Raw genomic sequence first — 23,185 nt, forward strand, 5'->3', positions numbered from 1 at the left:
GTCAAGGATTTTGATTCATTCAAAATGAAAAATGAATCTGGGGTTCACCACAGAGAAGAGTCGAAAAAATGAGGACAGCAGATGTGAGGCTGGGGAACCCCCATGTGCTAAACACCGATTCTAGGCCAGGCCCTGGGAGGCACTTCATGAAATTCACTTGATTGAAACCTCCCTACTCCTGAATCATCCCACCAGGGCAGGGAGGGATCCCGAGTGCAGCCTTCTCCCTCTCTTTCTTCATCCCTCCCGTCCCTCCCAAGTGCATAGAGAAAGTTGGTCTTTTACCCATTTAAATCTAAAACATCAGGAAAAACATTTACTCCAAATAGTGAACAATTCATAGCCTGAAGATTTTTTTTAGAATATGCTTGATAACACACCCCAGAAAATCAACAACTTAGTAACTTACCAAAAACTATTTAAAATTCACACACCTGATTTTCAGAGAACTCTTTCATCGGTCTCATTTATTGCAATATTTTCTAGCTTTGCATCCAGTACAACACAATAAAGTATTACAGTGATTTTTATCATTGCACCAGCATATACAAATACAGATCAAATGTAAATAAAATGTGCTTACAGTGGTGAGCCAAACATAAAATTGCAAAGGGAATTCTCTTTGAAAGTGTAATTATTTTTCTCCAATGTACCAGGTATATATTTTTCTCTATGCCAGGTATACATATTTTTCTTCATCACATGTGACAAACATTTGATGACTTGTCACTAAGTGGGATTCATTTCCATAGGGCGACTTTGAAATGTGTGGTCCAAATACAGCATTCCAGCACATGACCTCAGCATCACTGAGTTACAGTCATGGACACAAAGATAAACCAACTCGTATATGTGTGAGTGCAGCCCATATACCAATCTCACTTTCAGAAGCCAGAAGGCAGGTGTTAATATGCCAGCCTTGCCAGGGCTCACACTGAACTTGACACAGATCTGAGAGTGTGACTTTCTGGAAAGCATGCTGTTTCAGGGTGCAGTGATGTGGAAGTTTAAGGTACATCAAAATTCGGGGTCCAAAATTACATCTTCTGAAAACTCCGCCTGCAGAGTGCGCTGCTGCAGAGGGCTGCCCGGATGCAACCTGCATTAGGGATACATCCCCCCATTCTTGCAGCCAAAGTTCCTCCCGGGTGCAAAGGAGAAACTGTGTGAACCTTTGCAGGCCCATGAGCTTATATATTTAGTTCAGAACAGTTAAAATTCAATCAAAAATACCCTCATTGCATAAAGAATGAATATAGCCTCTTTAGGTTACTAGTGAACAAGCGCAGAGGAGTTAGTTAAGGCAGGACTGTTTTTTTTTTTTTTTGGACATGGAGTCTCACTCTGTCACCCAGGCTGGAGTGCAGTAGTGTGATCTCGGCTCACTGCAACCTCAGGAAGGACTATTTTTAATACCTCCAAAAGGGAATCTGCACATGCACATCCGTGTTTCTACAGAAATCTGCAATCAATGGCAGATCTATGTTTGCCTTTGTGTGTCCACATGAACCATTTGGCAAAGGCATCCAGTGCTAACAGGGTCCACCAACTACAACGGAGGCAACAACTCTGTGGATTTTCTTTCACAGAAAGAGTAAAATTTCATTCAACTGTTCCATTTTTTGCCTCCTGTGATTCTAACAATGAAATTTAAATAGGAAAATGTTTCAATCATTGGAGTAAAACACTCTTTAAAAAAATAATGCTTCGAAAAGTAAAGCAAAATCTTTTACCAAAATAATTCTTTCACTTTTCAAATTGTTCTGTCCACGAGCCAGTATAATAAACAAGTGAAAGAATCACATTCTGTCGGCTTAACGAATGCCACTCAAATTATTACTTTTTCACTTGCCCTTAATTTGAGTGGAAAAAGCTAAGGAAAATAAATGACTCATAAATTCCAAAAGAAGGTCAGTCTATGAGAAAGAGAGAATAAGGCCCTTTGGATAGTCTAACACATGTATCTTTTTAATATATTAATGACAGTGGTATAGAAAGAATATGACTAAAATGCCTATCACAGTAACCTAATCAGAGTAAAACAATAAATAATATCTAAAAGAATATAGTTTAACTTCTTGAAACTATTTTCTTAAAACCAACAAGTTTCTTTGGAGAGCTCCCAATAGAATTCAATATCATTATCATTTGGCATAAATGCGCTCAAGTCCACATTGTCAGCACCACCTTGCTGGATGGAAGGAAGCCGGCAGTGTCAAACTCATTCAAAATACTGCCTTAGTAATATTTACTATCATTTTAATCTAAGGCGTTGCAAAGTTACCATGAGCTAGATAAAGCGCATTCTAAATAAAATGTCTGCCATAGATACATTAAGGCATAAATAGTCCAGCCTTGAGCCACAAAAACTGGGGGGAAATATGCCAATGAAATAGAGTATCTTTAACCAAAGGAATTAAAGAAAAACTTATCACCTAAAAATGAGACTAGTCAGCAAATACTGTAAGGGGCCCACCCACAAGGCCAAGTCTGAGGCCAGGCCTGGACCCGGTGACATCCAGATTTCTATCAGAGACCTCAGATCCAGGTCACAGAGCCTTCACAGCCCTCCCCACTGTGTTCAGAAGGTGGTGGCACTAACATTGCTATAATGGAAATGTGTCCCCTACTTTGCCAAAAAACGTGCACATCTGGCATTCCTCGACTGACCCTGTCCTAGGCGGGGACAGCCCTCAGCCAGCCACCTTCTGCCTAGGTTTCACAGCCCCAAACTGCACGTGAACCAATAGCTACTTGCTGGAGCAGGCCGGAAAGGCACCGTCGTAACTGGCATTAAGCCACAACTGAGGAATGCTTTTCACGGTACAAATGCGCCCAACTCCTCACCTAGAAAGTGCTCCCTTCCTATCTTGCTTAGAAATGTCAGCCCCGGGGTGGGGCAGGGGAGAAATGCTTCTCAATTCTCTCTGCTGTCAGGCCAATGACGACGCACCAGGCTCCCAGGTGGAGCTGTGCACTCCGAGGAGACCTATCCTTTAATGGGTGACAACCAGGCTCTGCACTGCTTGGCAAGAGGCTGCTTGGGACATTTTACGCTGAGGCAGAATGAATGTCCTGGTTTTCAAAAGGTGGCAGTGGCTCTCTCCAAAAGGTGAAGTTACTGAAGGTATCCGAACAGGGAAAGTCTGAAGAATGGCTTCTTTTCAGCAATGGGAAAACGTGGTCGACTACTTCACAGAGTCTCACATACCTGGAAGGAAAGGGACATTGTCACTGCCACTGAGCGACACCAGCTATGCACCCAGGGCTGCACGTAGAAGTCAAGAGAGATCTACAACCTCAAGGAGCGGACCGCCTACTTATTGACATGACTGAAGTCATTCTAGAATAATTTGTTATCGATTAATTGAAAATGAGAAATAAAAATGAAGAGTATGCAAATGAGGCATCACAGAAGGCTCTGGGGAAGAGGTGGGTGGGACCTGACTTCATTTGAAGGACAGGTAAAGGGGATACAGCCAAGCAAAAGATGGCAGGAGGAAGTCGGCATGGCCATGGGATAGCGCCTGCTGCAGGGGTCACATATGGGACATCGGGGGAAGAATCACAGACAAGGCACATCTTTGGAGCACCAGACAGAGACTGCTTCATTGCATAGTGAAAAGGAGCTGGGTCCTGGGGTTAAAGAGACATTAATTTGATGTTCAGCTCTGCCGTTTACTAGCTGCGTGATCATGGGCAAATGGCATAACCTCTCTAAGCCAATTTCCTCCACTGTAAAGGGAGGAAAATAAAAACTATGCCACAGTTTTAAGGATAATTAAATAAAATAACATATGCAACATTAAAATAATGTATACTGGGTGCTCAAATCCATCTAAATGACAAATTGTCAACACGTCTTAGAGAAAAATGTCCTGGTTGGCATGATGGTCAACAGACCTAGGCTCTCCTGCTTGCTGTAACCTTGGACAATTGTCTTGCCCTCTCGGAGCCCTTCGTCTTTATAGTGTGTGGAGCTGAATTAGAGCAGGGTTTCCCAATGCTTCCTGCAATGTTCTCTTGCTCTCTCTTATTTGCATGCCCAAAAATATGTTGCATGTTAGTTTCTGTGGCTTATACTATGGAAAGAAAGTTGCTGTATTGAATATGCATGTTCAGACCTCCAGGCACCTCCAAACTGAGATTGTGGCACACCCAGCCCTCTGCCAGCCACCCCCAGATTCCTCCTTGACAGTCACTGACCCCTGTCTAGTTCCAAATTGCTAAGAACCTAAAGGAACTTTCAAAATCCAGACTCCAGAAGTGTGCATGTTCTGAGGTATAAAATAATGTATTAAATGAGGCCGAGTGTGTATATTTAATAAAGGCCCTCCAAAGGACTCATGAGAAACGGTGTGCTTCCATCAAATGGGAAAATGATGTCTCATAATACAAAACCAAGAGTGATGTCTTTCCTCGAGATTCAAGCAAACAGACAGATTTTTAAAATACCTCCCAGCTTTAAGGCTTATTTGTCTGAGGTTTGTGGCTGTGGCAGCAGGGCCCCTCCCTGCAGGCTTGACTACAAGACTGCGGTGGGCACTGGAACCAAACCCACTCTCACACTCCCTGAGCGGCCAGGCCGAGTTGCATCTGCACGCCTCCCCCAGGCCGACCTCCACACACAGTGCTCCTCCCGAGCGGGCAGAGCTTACGCACAGACACTCACAAACGAAAGGGAGAAAGAACTGAGCTGCTCCCGCTGTGTGGCCCCAGCCATCTGAAGACATTTCAGATGACTGTCCCAGTTCTGAACGACAAGCATCTACTTGGCTCAGAAATAGCTACACCAAGTTCAGTGCCAGAGAAATGTGAGCTTCCTAGGGGAGGAGATTTACTCTCTCACAGGAACAACCCCGCCTCCAGTCCAGGTGTAAAATGACAATATCCCCTGGCAGTCTGCAGAGCTCCACCCTAGGCCAAGCCATGGGCGAGGTGTGCATTTTAACCCTAGAGCCTCAGTCAATGCAATGACCGCAGAGGCCACCTAGCCAAACCCTCTCAGATGCTGGAGTCCCTCCTTCCATGCACCTCATGGCAAGACCTGCCACTTTCCCATTCCTGGACAGTGTCTCATTGGTTGAAAGATCTTTTTGATCCTGATATGGTTTGGCTGTGTCCCCACCCAAATCTCATCTTGAATTCCCACATGTTGTGGGAGGGACTCAGTGGAAGTTAACTGAATCATGGAGGCAGGTCTTTCCCATGCTGTTCCCGTGATAGTGAATAAGTTGCATGAGATCTGATGGTTTTATAAGGGGGAGTTTCCCTGCACAAGCTCTCTTGCTGCCTGCTGCCATCCATGCAAGACATGACTTGATCCTCCTTGCCTCCTTTGACCATGATCGTGAGGCCTCCCCTTTTTTTTTTTTTTTTCAGATGGAGTCTCACTCTGTCACTCAAGCTGGAGGGCAGTGGCGTGATCTTGGCTCACTGCAACCTCCACCTCCCGGGTTGAAGTGATTCTTCTGCCTTAGCCTCCCAAGTAGCTCGGATTACAGGTGCAAGCGGCTAATTTTTTTTTTTTTTTTTTTTTTTTTTTTTTTCATTTCTAGTAGAGACAGGGTTTTTCACCATGTTGGTCAGGCTGGTCTTGAACTCCTGACCTCAGGTGATCCACCCGCCTCGGCCTCCCAAAGTGCTGGGATTACAGGCATGAGCCACCGTGCCTGGCCTGCCAGAGGCTCTTTTCCAGGTCTGCACAGACCAGACCAGAAGAGGTGTAGTCTCTGAAATGGACAAGGCAGGAAGACACGGGTCGGCCTGGGCTGATGTCACCCACTGGGCCAACCTCCCAACAACATGGAATGAGGAAATGCTCTCCATCCTAATAAGTTAGGAACCCGAGGGGGACAGGATAAAGTCAAGAGTGACTCTAAGCACACAAGGATGCCTCATTAGAAAGAGTAATCCCATTTAGCCCACCGACTCAGGAAAACTGGGCTTTGACCAAAAATATGAAGGGAATTCTTAACAATTACACAGCAATGTCTCTGGTAAGAAACATTTGGTATGTGAAGAGATATACAGTTCCTCATCTTTAAATATAGCTTCACATATTTCAGTTTGGTTATATTTCTCATTCACATGCTAGGCTTTCAAACCTAACTTGGCAAATCTAAACTACTAGTTTTCAAATTCATTCAATTCCATTCTGCAGCAGACTCTAACCACGAGTTTAAATTTTAGACCCAGAAGGGATCTGATTTAATTCCAGTTGTCTAAAAATTATGTTTTGGACAAAATACAAGGAGTTAAAATACATTTTTTCATTATAAGAATTAGAGATTAACATACAGGCAGCAAAGGGGAAAAGGTACACCGCAAACTGGGAAGCACCATTTTAAGATAATAGTACTGATATAATAATCACATAAAATGTGTACAATACTCACGAAGAGATGTTGGTCTTTGCATGTTCCTGTACCAGCTCTCCTTTGGGGTTGACGGTAAATATTCTATTCAAAGACACTCCTACTTGCTTGTATGAATACACATCCTATATTTGGTAAAGGTGATTTAAAGTGTTCATTAGAAAAAAGAGTTCATTGTAAAAACAAGTCCATGGTATTTCTGATTTGATGAAATATCAAATTTTCATTAACCAGAGCTCTGCCTCAAAGTGGTGCAGTGAAAGAATATCCTTTGATGGGAAACTATTCAATTAGTTTTGCTCTCTGGGCCTCAATTCCCTCATCTGTTCAAGGACTGAGTTAAAGAAAAGACAACCTATCACGTCCCCGCAATTCTAACATTCCTTCGGGTTATTCTTTGACCCATATTCCTACTTCATGAAAATCTCTCATAACTTTCAAAAGTAGGACTTTCTGATGGAGCAGTTAGTACCCAACAACATTCTCTAGAATACTTAGCTTTCCAATAAATGTGGGCAATACGTGCAAAATCTCAAAGCACTTCTTTCATGATATGAGACAACACTAGACACTTAAAACGTGAGATGCTGAATTCGCCATCATGGTTAGGACTAATTTTGCGGTTCCCTTCTGGTAGAAAGAACCTAAATCGATTAAATGTTCTTGCTTTACTGCTTTAATGAGTAATTTGAAATTTGGAGTTTTAAGTCCCACATCTCAAGCTTTGACCCACCTGCCAACCTTCAAAGAACCCTGGAGGCCATAAGATAATTTGTAATCCCCTTGCCTTTAGATGTGGGCAAGTGGCTCTTCACCACGCTACTGCTTCTAGGATGAGAATCTGACTCTACATATGGTTCTCGGATAGGGCTTTCAGATGACAGCAACCAGAAAAGGCAGTCATTTCAAGGGTTCTCCTATACCCAATCTACTACTTACAGCCGGTCGGTTTCCAAAAGCAGCATAAAAGGGTTCTGTGTTGGGGAAAAACAGGTTTTTGATGTCTGTCAAACACTGGACTTTAAACTTTTCTGGCTTCTTTTCAATCACTTCTCTGTTAAACAAATAAATAAGAGATTAACATGAGAGGCTAAGCTTCCTTTAGCATCAAACTGTTTTTAGCTGACAAAGCTGCCACAACACTAAGAAAACTCAAATCTTCAAAAGTTTAGTGTGTGTCAGGCAGCTGAGACATCCCAGAAAAGCACAAGATGGAAAGTAAACTCATACTTTCAAGTCTTTCTACAAAGAAAACACCAAGGATGAGCCATTTCACCAAGAGTTATCCTGGTCATCCAGGGAACAAAGAGTGACAGAGCATAAAAACAAAAAGGAACATCTCCAAATTAATTCGATGAGGCTAGCATAACCTTAAAAACAAAACCTAAAGAAGAAAAGTATGGGCAAAGTGTGAACCAATCTAATTTGTGAATGTAAGTGCAAAAATTCTAAAATATATATATATACGTGTGTGTGTGTGTGTGTGTGTGTGTGTGTGTGTGTATGCAAATTGTAGCAATGTATAAAAGCTGGGTTTATTCCAGGAATGAAATAGCAATTTAATGTTTAAAATCAATATAACACATTATCAGGTTAAAAGAGAAAAACATGATCATCTCAATAGATACAAAAAGGGTATTTGATACCAGTTACCTCCCAACTTAAAATTCATTTTTAAAAATATTTAAATTTAAAAAGAAGATTTGATACAATTTAACATCTAATCCAGATGAGAACTCCAACCAGGAATAGAAGGGAATACTAAAAAACCTACAGTGAACACCTTATTGACAGTGAAATAAGGGTGGTCTGTATCTTCATGGCAATTCACTGCTGTACTGCCTGTCCTATCAAATGCAATAACATAAGAAAAATAAATAAAAGTTATATGTATTAGAAAGAATTAGGGGGAAAAATTGTCATCACAAAAAACAAATATGCACATTAAAAAGATGAACCTACACATGAATTACCAGAATTAAAAAGACTCTAAATAAGGTTAACAAGTCAATGTACAAAAAAAAAAAGTACAAAAATTAATCGTATCATTTTCACGCATCAGAAACAAGCAGAAAAGGTAACTGTGTAAATGGTATTTTAAATCAAATTTTAAAATATAAAATGTCTAGAAATAAATCTAACAGAAGATGTGCCAGACCTTTAAAGCTAAAATTATAAAACTTTACTGAAATATATTAGGAAGGACCTAAACAAATGAAGAATAGACTATACTCTCGAATTGGAAGATCCAATATAATTTTGAGATATTAATTCTTCCTAAATTGCTCTACAGATTCGCTGCAATTTCAATCAAACTCATAATAGAGTCTTAGGTGTTTTGATGAAATTTTTGAGTCTAGAAGCTACGAAAATGAGCAAAAGCCAGGCCTAGCACTTCCGATGCTGGGAAGGTGAGGAGCTTCTGCAGCTGTGGGAGCTGGGACACTACGGCTTTGGCCGATTCGTCCAGGCCTTTGCCAGTGGAACAAAACAGAAAGCCCCAAAACAGAACCACACGTTCACAGATACTTGCTTTATGACCACAATGGCATCTCGGAGCAGCAACGACAGGGCAGTCGTTTTTTTTGTTGTTTTTTTGTTTTTTTTTGAGACAGAGTCTCACTCGTCGCCAAGGCTGGAGTGTGGTGGCGCAATCTCGGCTCACTGCAAGCTCCACCTCCTGGGTTCACGCCATTCTCCTGCCTCAGCCTCCCGAGTAGCTGGGACTACAGGCACCCGCCACCACGCCCGGCTAATTTTTTGTATTTTTAGTAGAGATGGGTTTCACCGTGTTAGCCACGATGGTCTCAATCTCCTGACTTCGTAATCCACCTGCCTCGGCCTCCCAAAGTGCTGGGATTACAGGCGTGAGCCACTGTGCCCAGCCAGGGCAGTCTTTTTAGCACGTGGTGCGAGGACAAATGAATATGCATATAGGAAAAAAAAAATTAAATTGCATCCCTACTTCATTCCACCTAAATAAATCCATTCTTAGTGGACTATAGACCTAAATGTGAAAGCAACACCTTCAGATAAAATCCAGGAGGACTGTCTTCATGCCCACAGGTCAGAGAAGACTTTGGTAATACACAAAAAGCACAACTACAGAGGAAACAATACATTCAATGACATAAAACTAAGTTTATTTTCATTAAAAGCTATGAACTGGGAAAAGACACTCGCAGCACTCCTGACAAAGGCTAAGTGATCACCATCCTGTGCTGAGGGCTTGTTTTTGCCGACTGCACCACACGCATATCCACCCACTACATTCCCCTCCTTCATCCTAATTCAAAACCTAGTGGTAAAATCAGAACTGCACCCAGTTAAAGAGCTGTGCTAAGGAAGGTCACTTGTGTGCTCATCAATGATAGACCGGATAAAGAAAATGTGGCACATATACACCACGGAATACTATGCACCCATAAAAAAGAATGAGCTCATGTCCTTTGCAGGGACATGGATGAAGCTGGAAGCCATCATTCTCAGCAAACTAACAGAGGAACAGAAAACCAAACACTGCATGTTCTCACTCATAAGTGGGAGTTGAACAATGAGAACACATGGACACAGGGAGGGGAACATCACACACCAGGGCCAGTCAGGGGGTTGGGGGGGAAGGGGAGGGAGAGCATTAGGACAAATACCTAATGCATGCGGGGCTTAAAACCTGGATGATGGGCTGATAGGTGCAGCAAACCACTATGGCACATGTATACTACGTAAAAAACCTGCACGTTCTGCACATGTATCCCATAACTTAAAGTAAAATTAAAAAAAAAAAAGGAAGGTCATTTGTGTTAGGACAGACTTCGCTAGCAATTCTAGAGAACTCCACAGGACAGCTAGCACATGGAATGGCTTTGGCTTGATGGCAGCCCTGGGAAGGACCAGCCTGGTGGCCATTTGCCACAGGTGCACCTTGGCCTTCCAAGAGGACATACCAACTATGAGATTGAGGGTTTTTAAAATAATTCCTCCCAGGGAAAAAGCAATACACCTTGGACAATGATATTTAAATAAGGAAATGAAAAGGATCACTTTAAGTGTACAGTTAGTGTTAGGAGTCAGAGTAACGATGTCGACTTTTTGCTTGGCCTAGCAAAGCCTTACTACTTAACACAGGCTGATGAATGGCTTGTTGCAAATTGTCAGCATAGCTTAGGCACACAATTTCATTAAAATATTAGGATTTCTATTGAGATCAATGCTGTTATGATAGCTCTGAGGACTTGAAATACACTAGGTTGTGCCTGACTTTTCTCCCCTAGAATGTGCATGTCTCAATTTGAGATCTTTTACTACAGGAAAAAAGTTACTGCTCACACAAAACAATGCCGTGATGGAAAAGGTACCTACAGAGCTAAAGGAAAACACACAAGAATCAACACAGCATTTGGGGCCCATCTAGATTCTTCCACTGTTTGCATGATTAGCAGCAGCAAACAGTTCACCTGGTCTTCAAATTCAGGCGGAATCACGCCAATGACATTCACGCCTGGAGAGGAGGGGAGGCACAGGCCACAAGGAGCCACCAAGCGCCAAGCTCCGAAGTCTGCACTTGGCCTGAAAGCCATGAGGAGCCAGTGCAGGTGTAGACCTGCGTTTGGAACAGTTTTTCTGGTGCCTGCTATGGAGCATGGATATTGGCTGCAGAAGACCAGTGAGGAGGCTATTCTTACAAAAATTGCAGTTAGGCAGAGAGAGGGTCTGAACAGGCCCACAGATGTAGGTGTAGGGAGCAGGCCCGGTACCTGTGCAGGGCAGAGAAGAGGCTGCTGGGACTCAGCAGCAGGGGCCCCTGGGGCAGCACCGTGCCCCTCTCGTTGACCCAGTGCAGGTAGCCCCGCGTCATGTCCGCCATCCCGATGGCACGGGCAGAACAGTAGAGAAATTTATATCCGTTCCTGAAAGACATAAAACATTCACATTTCATGGCATCAGAAAATGGAAGCTTTTTGCATTCACAAATCCTGATCCATATCTGTTCTGTGGAGAATGGCACTGTTTCAAGTTCCCCTACATACAAAAGTCCACATTCTACAAAATCCTGCTTGCAATTGAGAAACAGGGTTAAATACATTTCACTGTAATTCACTAAGCGCTTTTGGATTCCCCACTTTGTTTAATCCTCAAGAGAACATGGCTGGATGAGTATTTTCCCCTGGTGTTACTGCTATGGAAACTGAGGTTCAGATGGATGAAACTGGCTCACCTGCCTGCACTTGAGCCCTTCGTACTCCCCCTGGTCCCAGCTCTTGGCTAGAGCCCCTGCAACAAGTCCACAGCTGCCTGCCAATTCACACACTTTGCTCCAGCATCTGCTTCATTCGCCCCTACACACACCCCATCAAATTCCTCCTCTCTTTTGGGTAATTCACATCAGCACATAAATATTCTGCAATCTCTCATTTCATCCTAAAAACAAGCCAGGTCAAAACCACCACACACACACGTGCACACACACACACACACACACAGACACGCCAAAACGTCCTTAGTCTCTCTCTGGCTAAGATACCATTTCTCTGTTCCCTTTTGTAGCAAAAGTCTACCAAAAAGCTGAATATAAGCATTGAGTCCACTTCTTCACTTTCCTTCCTCTCCTCACACTCCCAGCAGACTCTCGCTCTCTTGTTCCCTTCCTTGCTGTCCCTGCACAGGTCACCTTGATGCCCATCTTGCCAAACCCAGGTATCGACTCTCAATTCTTGTAGGAATGGACTCCCCAGCAGCATCTGCCTCGGGGGCTGGTTCCTTCTCCCAGAGCACCTGAGCCACTCAGCTCCCAGGACTCCTCAGTGTCTGGGGGTTCCCCTCCTCAGCAGCCACCCGCTCCCAGACACGGCAGCTCGCCTGCTCCCATCAGCTCTGCCAGCCTCAAAACGCACAAGCGCCCAGGGTCTCAGGCCTCATTTCTCCACACCCCCCACACTCTCTAGAGGACCTGGGGATCTCACCCACTTCCACGGCTCTAAATGCCATATCTAGACTGAAGAACCATAACTAGTCTATGGACGCAACTTTATTGCGTTAGCAGGTCCATTTCACTTTTCGTTTGTTTGTTTGTTTTCGAGACAGAGTCTTGCTCTGTCCCCCAGGATGGAGTGCAGTGGCGTGATCTTGGCTCACTGCAACCTCCGCCTCCCAGGTTCAAACAATTCTCTTGCCTCAGCCTCCCAAGTAGCTGGGATTACAGGCATGCACCACCGCGCCCAGCTAATTTTTTGTATTTTTTATAAAGACAGAGTTTCACCATGTTGGCCAGGCTGGTCCTGACTCCTGACCTCAGGTGATCCATCCACCTCGGGCTCCCAAAATGCTGGGATTACAGGCATGAGCCACCAAGCCTGGCCCCATTTCACTTTTTTTAACCATCAAAAATTCAGTGTCTACAGGAAGGGGAACATCACACTCCGGGGACTGTTGTGGGGTGAGGGGAGGGGGGAGGGACAGCATTAGGAGATATACCTAATGCTAAATGATGAGTTAAAGGGTGCAGCAAAACAACATGGCACACGGATACATATGTAACAAACCTGCACATTGTGCACATGTACCCTAAAACCTAAAGTATAATAAAAAAAAAAAAAATTCAGTGTCTACAATGAAATGTGCTCTAAGTATAAAACATATACCAAGTTTCAAAATCTATTATAAAAAAAAGAAGATATGCACCGCCCTGTCTGGGACGTGAGGAGCGCCTCTGCCCGGCCGCTGTGCAACCTTCCAAGTGTGAAGTGACAGCCCCTGTGTGTGATCTTTTCTGTCTTCCCCAAGTTTGCATTTTCGACATTAAAGTTTACCTTTTAATTAAAAAAAAAGAAGGTATGCTATATTTCATTAATCGTTTTCATATTGATTACATGTCTAAGTGATACCATTTTGAGTATGTTGGATTAAGTAAAATGCATTATTCAAAAATTTTTAAACACTATCTATACACTGATATCTCCCAAATGCATGGACCCCATCCAGACCCCTCTCCCAAGCTGCCGGCTACTATGAACTCCACATTACACCCACTGTGCAGTACATGCTCCCCGTGGACCCCACAGTACTCATCATTCTCCAAAATGGGTACCTCCAAAACCACACACACCACAACAGCTCCTCCCCAGCTCACCCCGAGACTCCTCGGGGACCTGTGCTGCAAGTGGCACTGCAAGTAGCAAGTGGCACTTTCCTAACCCAAGTGTGACATCAAACCCTCAGGGACCCCGTTGGTGTCTACCTCCCCTCAGCCCCCACGCCACAAAATCAGCAGGTCTTCTCTGCTCCACCCTCAGCACCCACCCAAACCGCCCCTCAGCACCACCCAGTGCTCCCACCACGTCCACACCGCATGGCCTCCTGGCCTCCGTTGCTGCAACAATCTTGAATGACCTCCCTGCTGCTATCCCGACTCCACGTGGTGCTCTAAGAAAATGTAAAGCGTAGCCCACTCACACTCAGAACCCTCCTAAGGCTGCACCTCTCACAGACATCGTCCAAACCCTTCACTGTGGCCTGTAAGACTAACAAGACCTGGCCCCCACCTTTCTCTCCAACCCCAACCCCATCTGCGATGACTGTTCAACTCCTCACTCCTGGCAAACCACACAGATGTTCCCATCCTTCCTCCAACTCGCCACGCTCATCTGCGCTGGCACGTGCCCATGCCATTCCTCCTGCCTGGAGCACCTTTCCCCCAATCTGCAGGGACTGCTCACACCCTCACCTCATCTAGGTCTCTGCTGGATCTCACCTCTCCAGAGGGCCCTTCCCTTGACCTCCCCACGTGATGAAACACACACCCCCTTCACTCCTCACCCAGGCACTGGCCCTTGCTCTGCCTTCCCTCTCCTCCTAGCATTGATCACTAATATGACGTTATAGTCCTTCATCCGACTGTTTCTCTCATTCATCCATAAACTCCATGAGGACAGGGACTTTGTCCCATTCTTTGCTACAACCCCAGTGCCAAAAACAGTGCTTGGCATGTAGCACTCAGTGAATATTTGCTGAGTGAGTGAATAAACTACCCACTTCCTATCCAACATATTGCTCTACCATAAGTATTTTCTAATGGCCAATGGACTTGTTTCAAAAATTGCTCAATAACATGCTCTTTAAAACTAAGAAATGAGAAAGTTTTAAGACAAAAAGAATCTAGAAATATCAGCTTGTCTGGAATACAGGGATGCATCTGAAAATCAAACAATCTTTTTAATTTTTTTTTTTTTTTTTTTTTTTTTGAGATGGAGTCTTGCTCTGTCACCAGGCTGGAGCGCAGTGGCGCGATCTCAGCTCACTGCTACCTCCGCCTCCCAGGTTCAAGCGATTCTCCTGCCTCAGCCTCCTGAGTAGCTGGGACTACAGGCATATGCCCTACCACGCCCGGCTAATTTTTGTATTTTTAGTAGACATGGGGTTTCATCATGTCGGCCAGGATAGTCTCGATCTCTTGACCTCATGATCCACCTGCCTCGGCCTCCCAAAGTGCTGGGATTACAGGCCTGAGCCTCTGCGCACAGCCAATCTTTTTAATTTCTAAATATCTTTGTATTTTAGCCATCTAATTAATACAATCTTTAAAAAGAAATCACTATTTCCATGTATAGCTCTTCACATCAAAGTCCTAAAAGCTGCCACCTGCAGAGATCTAAGACGCTAATCTCACTCAAAACTGGATTGTCAAATATATTTCACAGTTGGGCCACGCCACTGAGTTACTGTCAGCATGCCAGCCTTCTTGCCTGACTAAACTTAGCTGGAAAGCCAGCTCGAGAGTGACCTAATGGGGAAAATGTTTGCTGGTGGAAGAGCCTTCCCTCCTGCCTTCAACAATAGCTGTCTGCAATGCCAACAAGTGCTCCACCAAATGCTCAGGTAGCACTAAGTCTCCATGGCGCCCCTCAAAGGGAAGATCCCTCACTCAGAAGGGCAACCGGTAGCAGGATATGCCACACAGGACAGGACATGCCACACAGGGCAGCCCAGCCCAAGTCCCTGCTCAACCCGTAGGATCCTTCCACAGTCCCTTCAATGCACACTCACTCACTAAGCACTCCTGTGCCAGGGTGCACACAGAGCTTGGGGTACCCACAGGGCATGGCACAGCCCTGCCCCACAGGAGCAGAGTGCTTGGGGAAAACCAACAATTACCCAGCATGACAGGTGGGACCCAGGAGTAGGAGGTGCCAGTGGATAAAGGTGCGATACACACACACATCACCCCTGTTCCTCTAGCATTCTCAGCAACTGGAACAGGGCTCTGGAGAAACACCAGAATGGCAAGAAAAAAAAAAAAAAAAAAGAGGGATCTATGCCCAGGCTTGGTACAAGTTTTCTCCTCTGCCCTAATCTCTGCATCCTCTTAAGACACTGACTCAGGGAGATTTAAATAGTTTGGAAAGATTACCTTTGGGAGCATTTTACAAGATAAGCTTCTAGACTGCAGTTTCTCAACACTGACATCTGAGATGGGAGGAGTGTCTGTTGGGGAGCAAGGCCCCCACGATGCCGCCTCATCGGATATGCAGATATGCAGCTGCAGCACCATCCCGGGTCCACCCACTAAGGGTCAACAGCATGCCCCAGTTACGTCCATCAAAAGTATCCCCGGACACTACCATGTGTCCATCAGTTGAGAGCCACTGCTGTAGAGAAAAATGACTCTGTGGCCCCATCTGCCATCCTGAGAGGAGAGAGGGTCACCAGCCACCTTGAGAAAGGAAGGCTCAGCACCACTCAGGCTTGGTGAGTTGCCTCCCAGGCGCTCTGCAACCAGGCTCCTGCCTACTTTCCTGCTTCATCTTTTACCCACCCCACCATCTGCGCCGGAGCCTCCCTTTCAGTGAGCCCACCCAGCACCTGCTCATCTCTTGGCCTCCCCACTCGCTCCTACTTCCACCTGTGGTGAGCTTTCCTCTCCTTTGAAACCCTGCTCCTCCATGGAGACTCAGCTGAGTGCTACCTTCTCACAGGGCCTCCTCTGACACCTCTGGTCAATCAAAATTAACTTCTCCTCGACATATGTCCAACAAAAACCAACATCTTTTCTCACTCGACCTGCCCCTCACTGCCTTATTACAGGGAGCCCTAATGTCTCCTCCCACAAGACAACAAGCTTCTTGAAGGGAGAGACTGCTCAGCACCCCCAACGGCACCTAGGACAGCTCCTGGTGCAACCAGAGTCTAGCGGATCCCTCTGAATTCAGGCTGAGGTTTGGCTTGGAAAAACAAAACACACCCTTGTGCAATCCACACAACCAGGAGCAGAGCATTCCCGGGTTAGCAGTGACCTCAGAGGTCATCTAGCCTAATCTCATTTTACAGAAGAGGAAACCAAAGCTCAGAGTGGGGAAAGTACTCGGTCCCAGGGCCCAGGGTGAGCTAACGGCTGCCGCTTCTGGGACCCCGGCCCCTGACTCCTGATCAGACCTTCTATTTACTGCATCATCCTATCTCTTACTGGCAGAGAGCAATGACTGCAATAAACAAAGAAGTGCTGACATGAAAGAAATAACTGCTGCGGGCAAGAGAGGAAAAAAGATCTAGGCCGGGTGCAGTGGCTCACGCCTGTAATCCCTGCATTTTGGGAGGTTGAAGTGGGTGGATCACCTGAGGTCAGGAGTTCGAGACCAGCCTGGCCAACAGGGTGAAACTCCATCTCTACTAAAAATACAAAATTAGCCGGGAGTGGTAGCACATGCCTGTAATCCCAGCTACTTGGGAGGCTGAGGCAGGAGAATCGCTTGAACCTGGGAGGCGGAGGTTCAGTGAGCCAAGATCATGCCATTGCACTTCAGCCTGGGAAACAAGAGCAAAACTCCATCTCAAAAAAAAAAAAGACCCTAACTAGTCTGCTACAGATGCCTCTCATTTTCAGTCCACTGGCTTGGGACACCACACACCTAGGCCCCAGCAGAGCTAACGAACCTGGGAAACACGGTAAGTGTTCTTTTTCCTAAGTCACAAAGACACTGGCTTCTGGTTACATGAATATAAAAGCATGTATGAAGTAAGGTCAAAAATTCAAACAATTATTGCCCAAATTTAGGCCTCAAAGGACCCATTAGCTGAATGATCTAGATCTTTTAGGCAGCAGTCCTTCTTGACTTTCCTTCTACTTTTGAATACACCTGAATCTGAAAGGGGTTCCTGTATCTTCCATTTGTATTTGTTCTGTTTCATCAATACTCAAGCCAGCTTTATACCCTCTCTACGAACAAGGTGACAATTAGCTTTATGGATCATTCCTCATGGGCTGACTAGATCCAAACAAGTCATCAAACTCAGCAGAAAACAAAATTGTCCTTACTCGCTGTTGTTTCAGGCAAGTGGCTAACTGCAAGATTGGCTTTCTCTTTTTTTTTTTTTTCGTTTTTTGAGACAGTGTCTCACTGTCACCCAGGCTGGAGTGCAATGGTGCGATCTCGGCTCACTGCAACCTCTGCCTCCAGGGTTTAAGCAATTCTGCCTCAGCCTCCTGAGTAGCTGGGATTACAGGCACCCACCACCACACCCGGCTAATTTTTGTAGTTTTAGTCGAGATGGGGTTTCAGCATGTTGGCCAGGCTGGTCTCAAACTGACCTCAAGTGAACCACTGGCCTCAGCCTCCCAAAGTGCTGGGACTATTCGTGTGAGTCACCGTGCCCGGCTGAAGACTGGCTTTTTCATTAGACAAATACTACAGTGCATAAAATGTAAGTCGTACCCAAATTTAAGGGAAGCAAAATCAGGAAGAAGTCCACAAACCCTCATGCAAACAGCATCTTTTCCCTGGTACCCTAGCATGAGAATCCTTTCTCTGTTTCTCTAGAAATCACAATACAGATTCAAAAGAATGATGGGAGTCATTAGAACAGGGGATCACAAGCCTTGGTCAATTCTTAGCCTGACAGGTCTCCCAGTGGTGGCTGCTAAGGCCCTCGTGTGAGGAGGCTTGAAAGAGGCTGCCAGGATGGGGATTACTTTCATCAGTGGTCGGCTCTGGAGGCTGCCATCGTGTCCAGACTGTCCTCCATAATGGGGACCGAGGCCAACAAGCCAGGCCCAAGCCCTCCGGTATCCACATAGAGTCCAGCAAGTCCGGGGAAGAGGCCAGAGCTGACTAGGGTCACAGATTGTAGCCTGAGGACTGTGGCATTTGAGCCAGGCATTAAAGGCTATAAAAATATTGAGAGGCAAAAATCAGAGGGGAAGCCATGTCAAGCTGAGGCCACCACATGAGCAAAGGCAGGAAGACGGGAATGGAGTGCAGAGGAGGAACAGAGTCGCTGGATTAGAGCAGGAAGGGCTGAGAAACAGCAGCTGAAAATAAGGGCTTGGCAGAAGACTGGGACCTGAAAGTGCCAGGTTTCAAGTGCCACACCAAGGAGCTGGCACCTCCTCCTACAATGCTGAGCAGGGAGCCCTGAAGGTTGCAGAAAAGCTGCCCTGAAGAGGGGTTTTCAGAAGCCCTGGCCATCCTGCAAATCACAGGCCTGACTGGGTGCCGCGGACAACACACATATCCAACTCAATGAGCAGGCAACGGTTGGGTCTCCACGTCACATCATGCTCCGGGCAGTATCTGTGGATCCAGACAAACAGGTTTCACTCATTCTAAACCAACCAATCAAAGAAAAGAATGGTCAGGGGTTCTTCAGTAAGCCACACAGCTTTATTTTTCAAGAAGATCTCTCTTCTGAGAAAATCCAAGAGACAAATCAAGACCAAAAATAAAATAAAAAGCAACAGGGCTTGTTTAATGTTACAGTAAGGACGGAAATAGATTTATGTTCCAAAAACCAAATGAATCAGCTGTGCACTACTCAACATCCTGACCCATGAGGGTTTCTTTCCTTCAACTAAATATAGACGCAATTTTCAGTGTCACACAAGTCAAGGCAGCTCATGAGTAGATTAATCCTTCTAAATGAAAGGTCAGCCCACGGTGAGGCTGCGGGGAGGGGACTCTGCACGTACGCCGCCTACAGCAGCACAGACTGGGATAACCTTTTCAGAGGGCAATTCGGCAATATTGATCAAAGCTTAAATGTGCTCATCCTTTGACCCAGCAATTCTACTCCTGGGAATCTACTTTACAGCGGGACTTCCCTGAGTGTGTGTGCCTTCTTTATTTATTTATACATGCATTATACATCATAAGCATTGTATGTGAACGCTTACTGCACCACTGTTGGCAATAGGGGAAAAAGTGGCAACTACCTACATGTTCATCAATAGAGGGTGAGTTAAAGAAGGTATGGTGTATCTAGATGACAGGATTCTGCCCAGCAGCAAAAAGGGTAAGTAAATATTACATAAAATGAAACAAAAAGATAGGATGAATAATTAAATAATGTGAGTGTATGTGTGTGGGGATGTAAATAAGTTTTTGAAGTTCAGCAAGATAGAACCAAACTGTTCATAATAGTTCTACTTTTAAGGAAGGGAATAGCTTGCAGCAAGGGCAGGCAGGAGGGTGATACAACCTCTGCACTTTACAGTTTCTAAAATCTCGGCCTCTTTTATTAGTATTTTTATGTCTTAAGAAGTATACATAACTTTTGTATTAATAATTTTTTAAAGACGAAATCTAGAAAAGTCAAATCAATGAGCTTGGGCATCTAAGATGACATCTGAAGCTTTTTTAATGTACATACTTACTTTTTTAGAGAGATGGGGGGTCTCAGTATGTTGCCCGGGCTGGATTCGAACTCCTGGGTTCAAGCAATCCTCCCACCTCAGCCTCCCAAGTAGCTGAGACTACAGGCATGTGCCCAACAAAATCTGAAGCTTTTAATCCCACCAGGATATAAGGTTCTCTCTCCAAGCCACCATTTTTCTACTAGATCATAAAGTCCCAGGTCAGAGACTTACCTAGTTCATGGCAATCCCAGGCACCTGCCCTAGGATGAGGCACTAACAGGCACTCAAGGAATGCTGGATGGATGAACAGATGCCGGGCAGGGAAATACAGTTCATTCATCTGTGTTCATAGAGTTCTAGAAACAGCTCTGGATGGTGGCCTATTCCCTACCATCACCAATGTGGGCTAGAGATGAGCAAACAAGGTTGGGAACCACGGGCCTGAGATTTCCATCTTGACACTATCTTGACACTCACTAAGCGTGAATGTAACTTGCTCACCCTCCTCACCCACAGAGAGACGGCACTGTCCTGATTCAGGCAGAGGCGCCTTCCAGCTCTAACTGGCTGGAGAACAGAATGCTGTGGAAGGGGAGATTTCACTCGCATGGGAGACTCTAGGCCACAAAAGGCTGGAGAAGGGCATAACTGAGGGGGAGACAGGCTTGGGCCTGGCAAGCTAGAATGGGGGTGTTTTGAGGGGGGGTGTGGAGAATCCCTGCAGGGCTCTGAAGGCTGGAGGCAGACGAGAGCAATGGGAATTTGGATAAATCACTTTAGTTCTCCTAGTTAATTTCACTCATCTAAACACAGAAATGATATTATGTACTTTTCAGAATCTCTGTAAGATTTAAGTGAAGTAACCCATGTACCCAGCACAGGAGAGCAGTCGGAGAACCCCTCTCCCATCTGATGTCTGGGGCTGAGGGCCCCATGGTGGGCACTGTTCTGTTTTGGGCCACTTGCTGGAGCACTCCACAGACCAGGTGGACACGATGTGCCCTGCTGGTTGACTCACAGGGCCTGCAACGCCGCTAAAACTTGCCTGGAATCTGCAACTTTTTAGCCTACAGAAAATCACTTGGCATATATAACATATAAGCTCCTATTTCTTCATCTGGCTACCTCTGCCATCCCTCGGGATAAACTAAACCTCAATCTCACCCCTAACGCTGCCACATCTGCGTTCTCCTAGTAATCAATTCTCCTATACTTCGCTCCTTGTTTCTTGGTATTGAATTCAAATTTGGAGTTGCTGGGATTCACTTTCACTCTGGACTCCACTGCCACCCCTGACCCCCACTGCCCTTCCCTGGTTGAGGTGCAGCCCTCTCTGCAAGTCACCCCGTGCTGGGGCAGGAAAGATTCCATATGCAGAGTGCAGTGCACACACCAGCATTCACGGGAGGCAGGAAACAGGAACTCTGTACTCACTGGCTCACTTTATGGTACAGCTTAGCAATGCCCTGATGGGTCCAATCCTTCCCAAGGGTGGGCAAAATGTGGCCAAGAGTATCTGATCTAAATGAAGAGAAAAAGAGAAAAATAAGTAAAAATCCCTTTCAGATTCATCACACCATTCACACCTCATAAAAAAGAAAAAACACAAACAAGACCCACAACTTTATTTCTGGATAGAAAGCCCAAGACTCAAGTCATCAGAGTTGATGCTGACGGAGGGACATGGTAATCCACAGAAGGACGCCTCCAGTCTGATCATGCATCAAGGTGACTGGCTTGTTCAATCAAAGGTAAAGGCCATTCAAAAAGCGCTCTTGAGAAGCCCCCACAGAAGTAACCAAGTTGAAGAGTTAATACCCCAGAAGGAAACAACCAAGCCCTAAACACAATGATTGGCACCAAGGAGCTGAAACTACATAAGCAGCTCCGACTGCACCAGAATTTGAACTGTGCAAGTCCCATGAGTGGAGCGGAGGTGCCAACACCAGACCCGGAGACCCCACGGTGAAGCAAAGAAATCTACCATGGCCCCCAAGTCAGCAGGACCTACCTGGTGATCGTCCCGTCAATATCAGAAATGATGACTTTGTCATCCCAGTTCCACAGATAGATGGTGCCCTCACAGCGGCACGTGCCTTGGTACTGTGTGGTGACACTGAAAACCACGTCGTTGGGGCCATTCTTCAACTTCAAGCTTTTCTGAAAAACATGAACCAAACCATTAGTATTTGTCTGCTTGAGGGAAAGGCCCTGATTGATGGGCATTTGGCTTCTGTTCCATGAGAAGCAGGATTCGGCTTTAAAAACAAGTGACTGCCCTGGGCCCTTGTATAATTCTTTCTTTCCCCACCCTTCCTTGTTCTGGCTCTTTCTCGGGCTGGACAGGCAAAACGAAACCTCAGCTCTCTCAGGCCCCCTTGTAATGCAATTTGCCTACTTGCTACAGAGTTGTTCTACTTCCCAGGATGGTGCTAATTTGATCCAGTACTTTCAGATTAGAGTCATTAGCCAGGATTCAATGACAGGACTATACGGCATAATAAATCACAATTTTGGAACAGGATACACTTAACACTCTAGGACTAAATAGGAAGGTCATCATTCAGGGAGACAAATTTAAGCCAAGCGTGAAAATACATTTCCCTAAATAACCATGTTTTTAAATTATTATTATACTGACACAAATTGGAAAAAGAGAAGTCTTGGTTATCAGTCATGCCTCATATCCAGAAGAATATAGTCTAGACCCAAAGAAATTGCACCAAATTCAAAATACAAAGTGACTTTTGAGCAGTTTTGAGTATCTGTGCCAGGACTCCTGGTGCACACCAGCTGGCCATTCAGAACCCCAGGCTGCCTGACTGCAGGTGTCCCCAGTGTCACCAGTGGGAGCCGTGAGTCACACAGAGACCCCCAGGCTGCAGGGTCCCACACATGGCCTGAGTGGGTGTCTGGGCCTGTTCCTTATCTTTTCCTAGGAAACACCCTCACACGTGAGCCAGGCTCCCCACTAACTCTTAGGAGAAATGCAAAAGACTTGATTCACAAAAACGCAAGGACAGGTGCTCACTGGCCATGACCAACGGGATCCAAGAAAGGGCTTTTAATTAAAACTGGTCTCACAGACGGAAAAATAAAAGGACACCATGACCAGGTGATGCCCCTGGTTACCTGAAATTCTCTAAATTCTATCACAACTGCTTGATTTCCACCAACTTAACAGATG

At 45.3% G+C, this 23,185-nt stretch overlaps 1 protein-coding gene across 10 annotated transcripts in view; it reads right to left on the reverse strand.

The window, feature by feature from the left end:
* Window positions 1–438: 438 nt before the first annotated feature.
* LPIN1 (lipin 1) overlaps window positions 439–23,185 on the reverse strand; it is a 149,025-nt gene continuing 126,278 nt past the window's right edge. For all 10 annotated transcript variants that reach the window (XM_055251549.2, XM_055251550.2, XM_055251548.2 and 7 more), the window contains 6 exons: window positions 22,010–22,158; window positions 21,433–21,519; window positions 11,132–11,284; window positions 7,317–7,431; window positions 6,399–6,502; window positions 439–3,211 (listed from right to left, as the gene is read on the reverse strand). In XM_055251549.2, the coding sequence (XP_055107524.2) occupies window positions 3,052–3,211; window positions 6,399–6,502; window positions 7,317–7,431; window positions 11,132–11,284; window positions 21,433–21,519; window positions 22,010–22,158 (768 nt within the window). In that variant the 3' untranslated portion in view covers window positions 439–3,051. The remainder of the gene's footprint in view (window positions 3,212–6,398; window positions 6,503–7,316; window positions 7,432–11,131; window positions 11,285–21,432; window positions 21,520–22,009; window positions 22,159–23,185) is intronic.

This window comes from Symphalangus syndactylus, chromosome 18 (genome assembly GCF_028878055.3).
Source record: "Symphalangus syndactylus isolate Jambi chromosome 18, NHGRI_mSymSyn1-v2.1_pri, whole genome shotgun sequence".
Lineage (NCBI taxonomy): Eukaryota > Metazoa > Chordata > Mammalia > Primates > Hylobatidae > Symphalangus > Symphalangus syndactylus.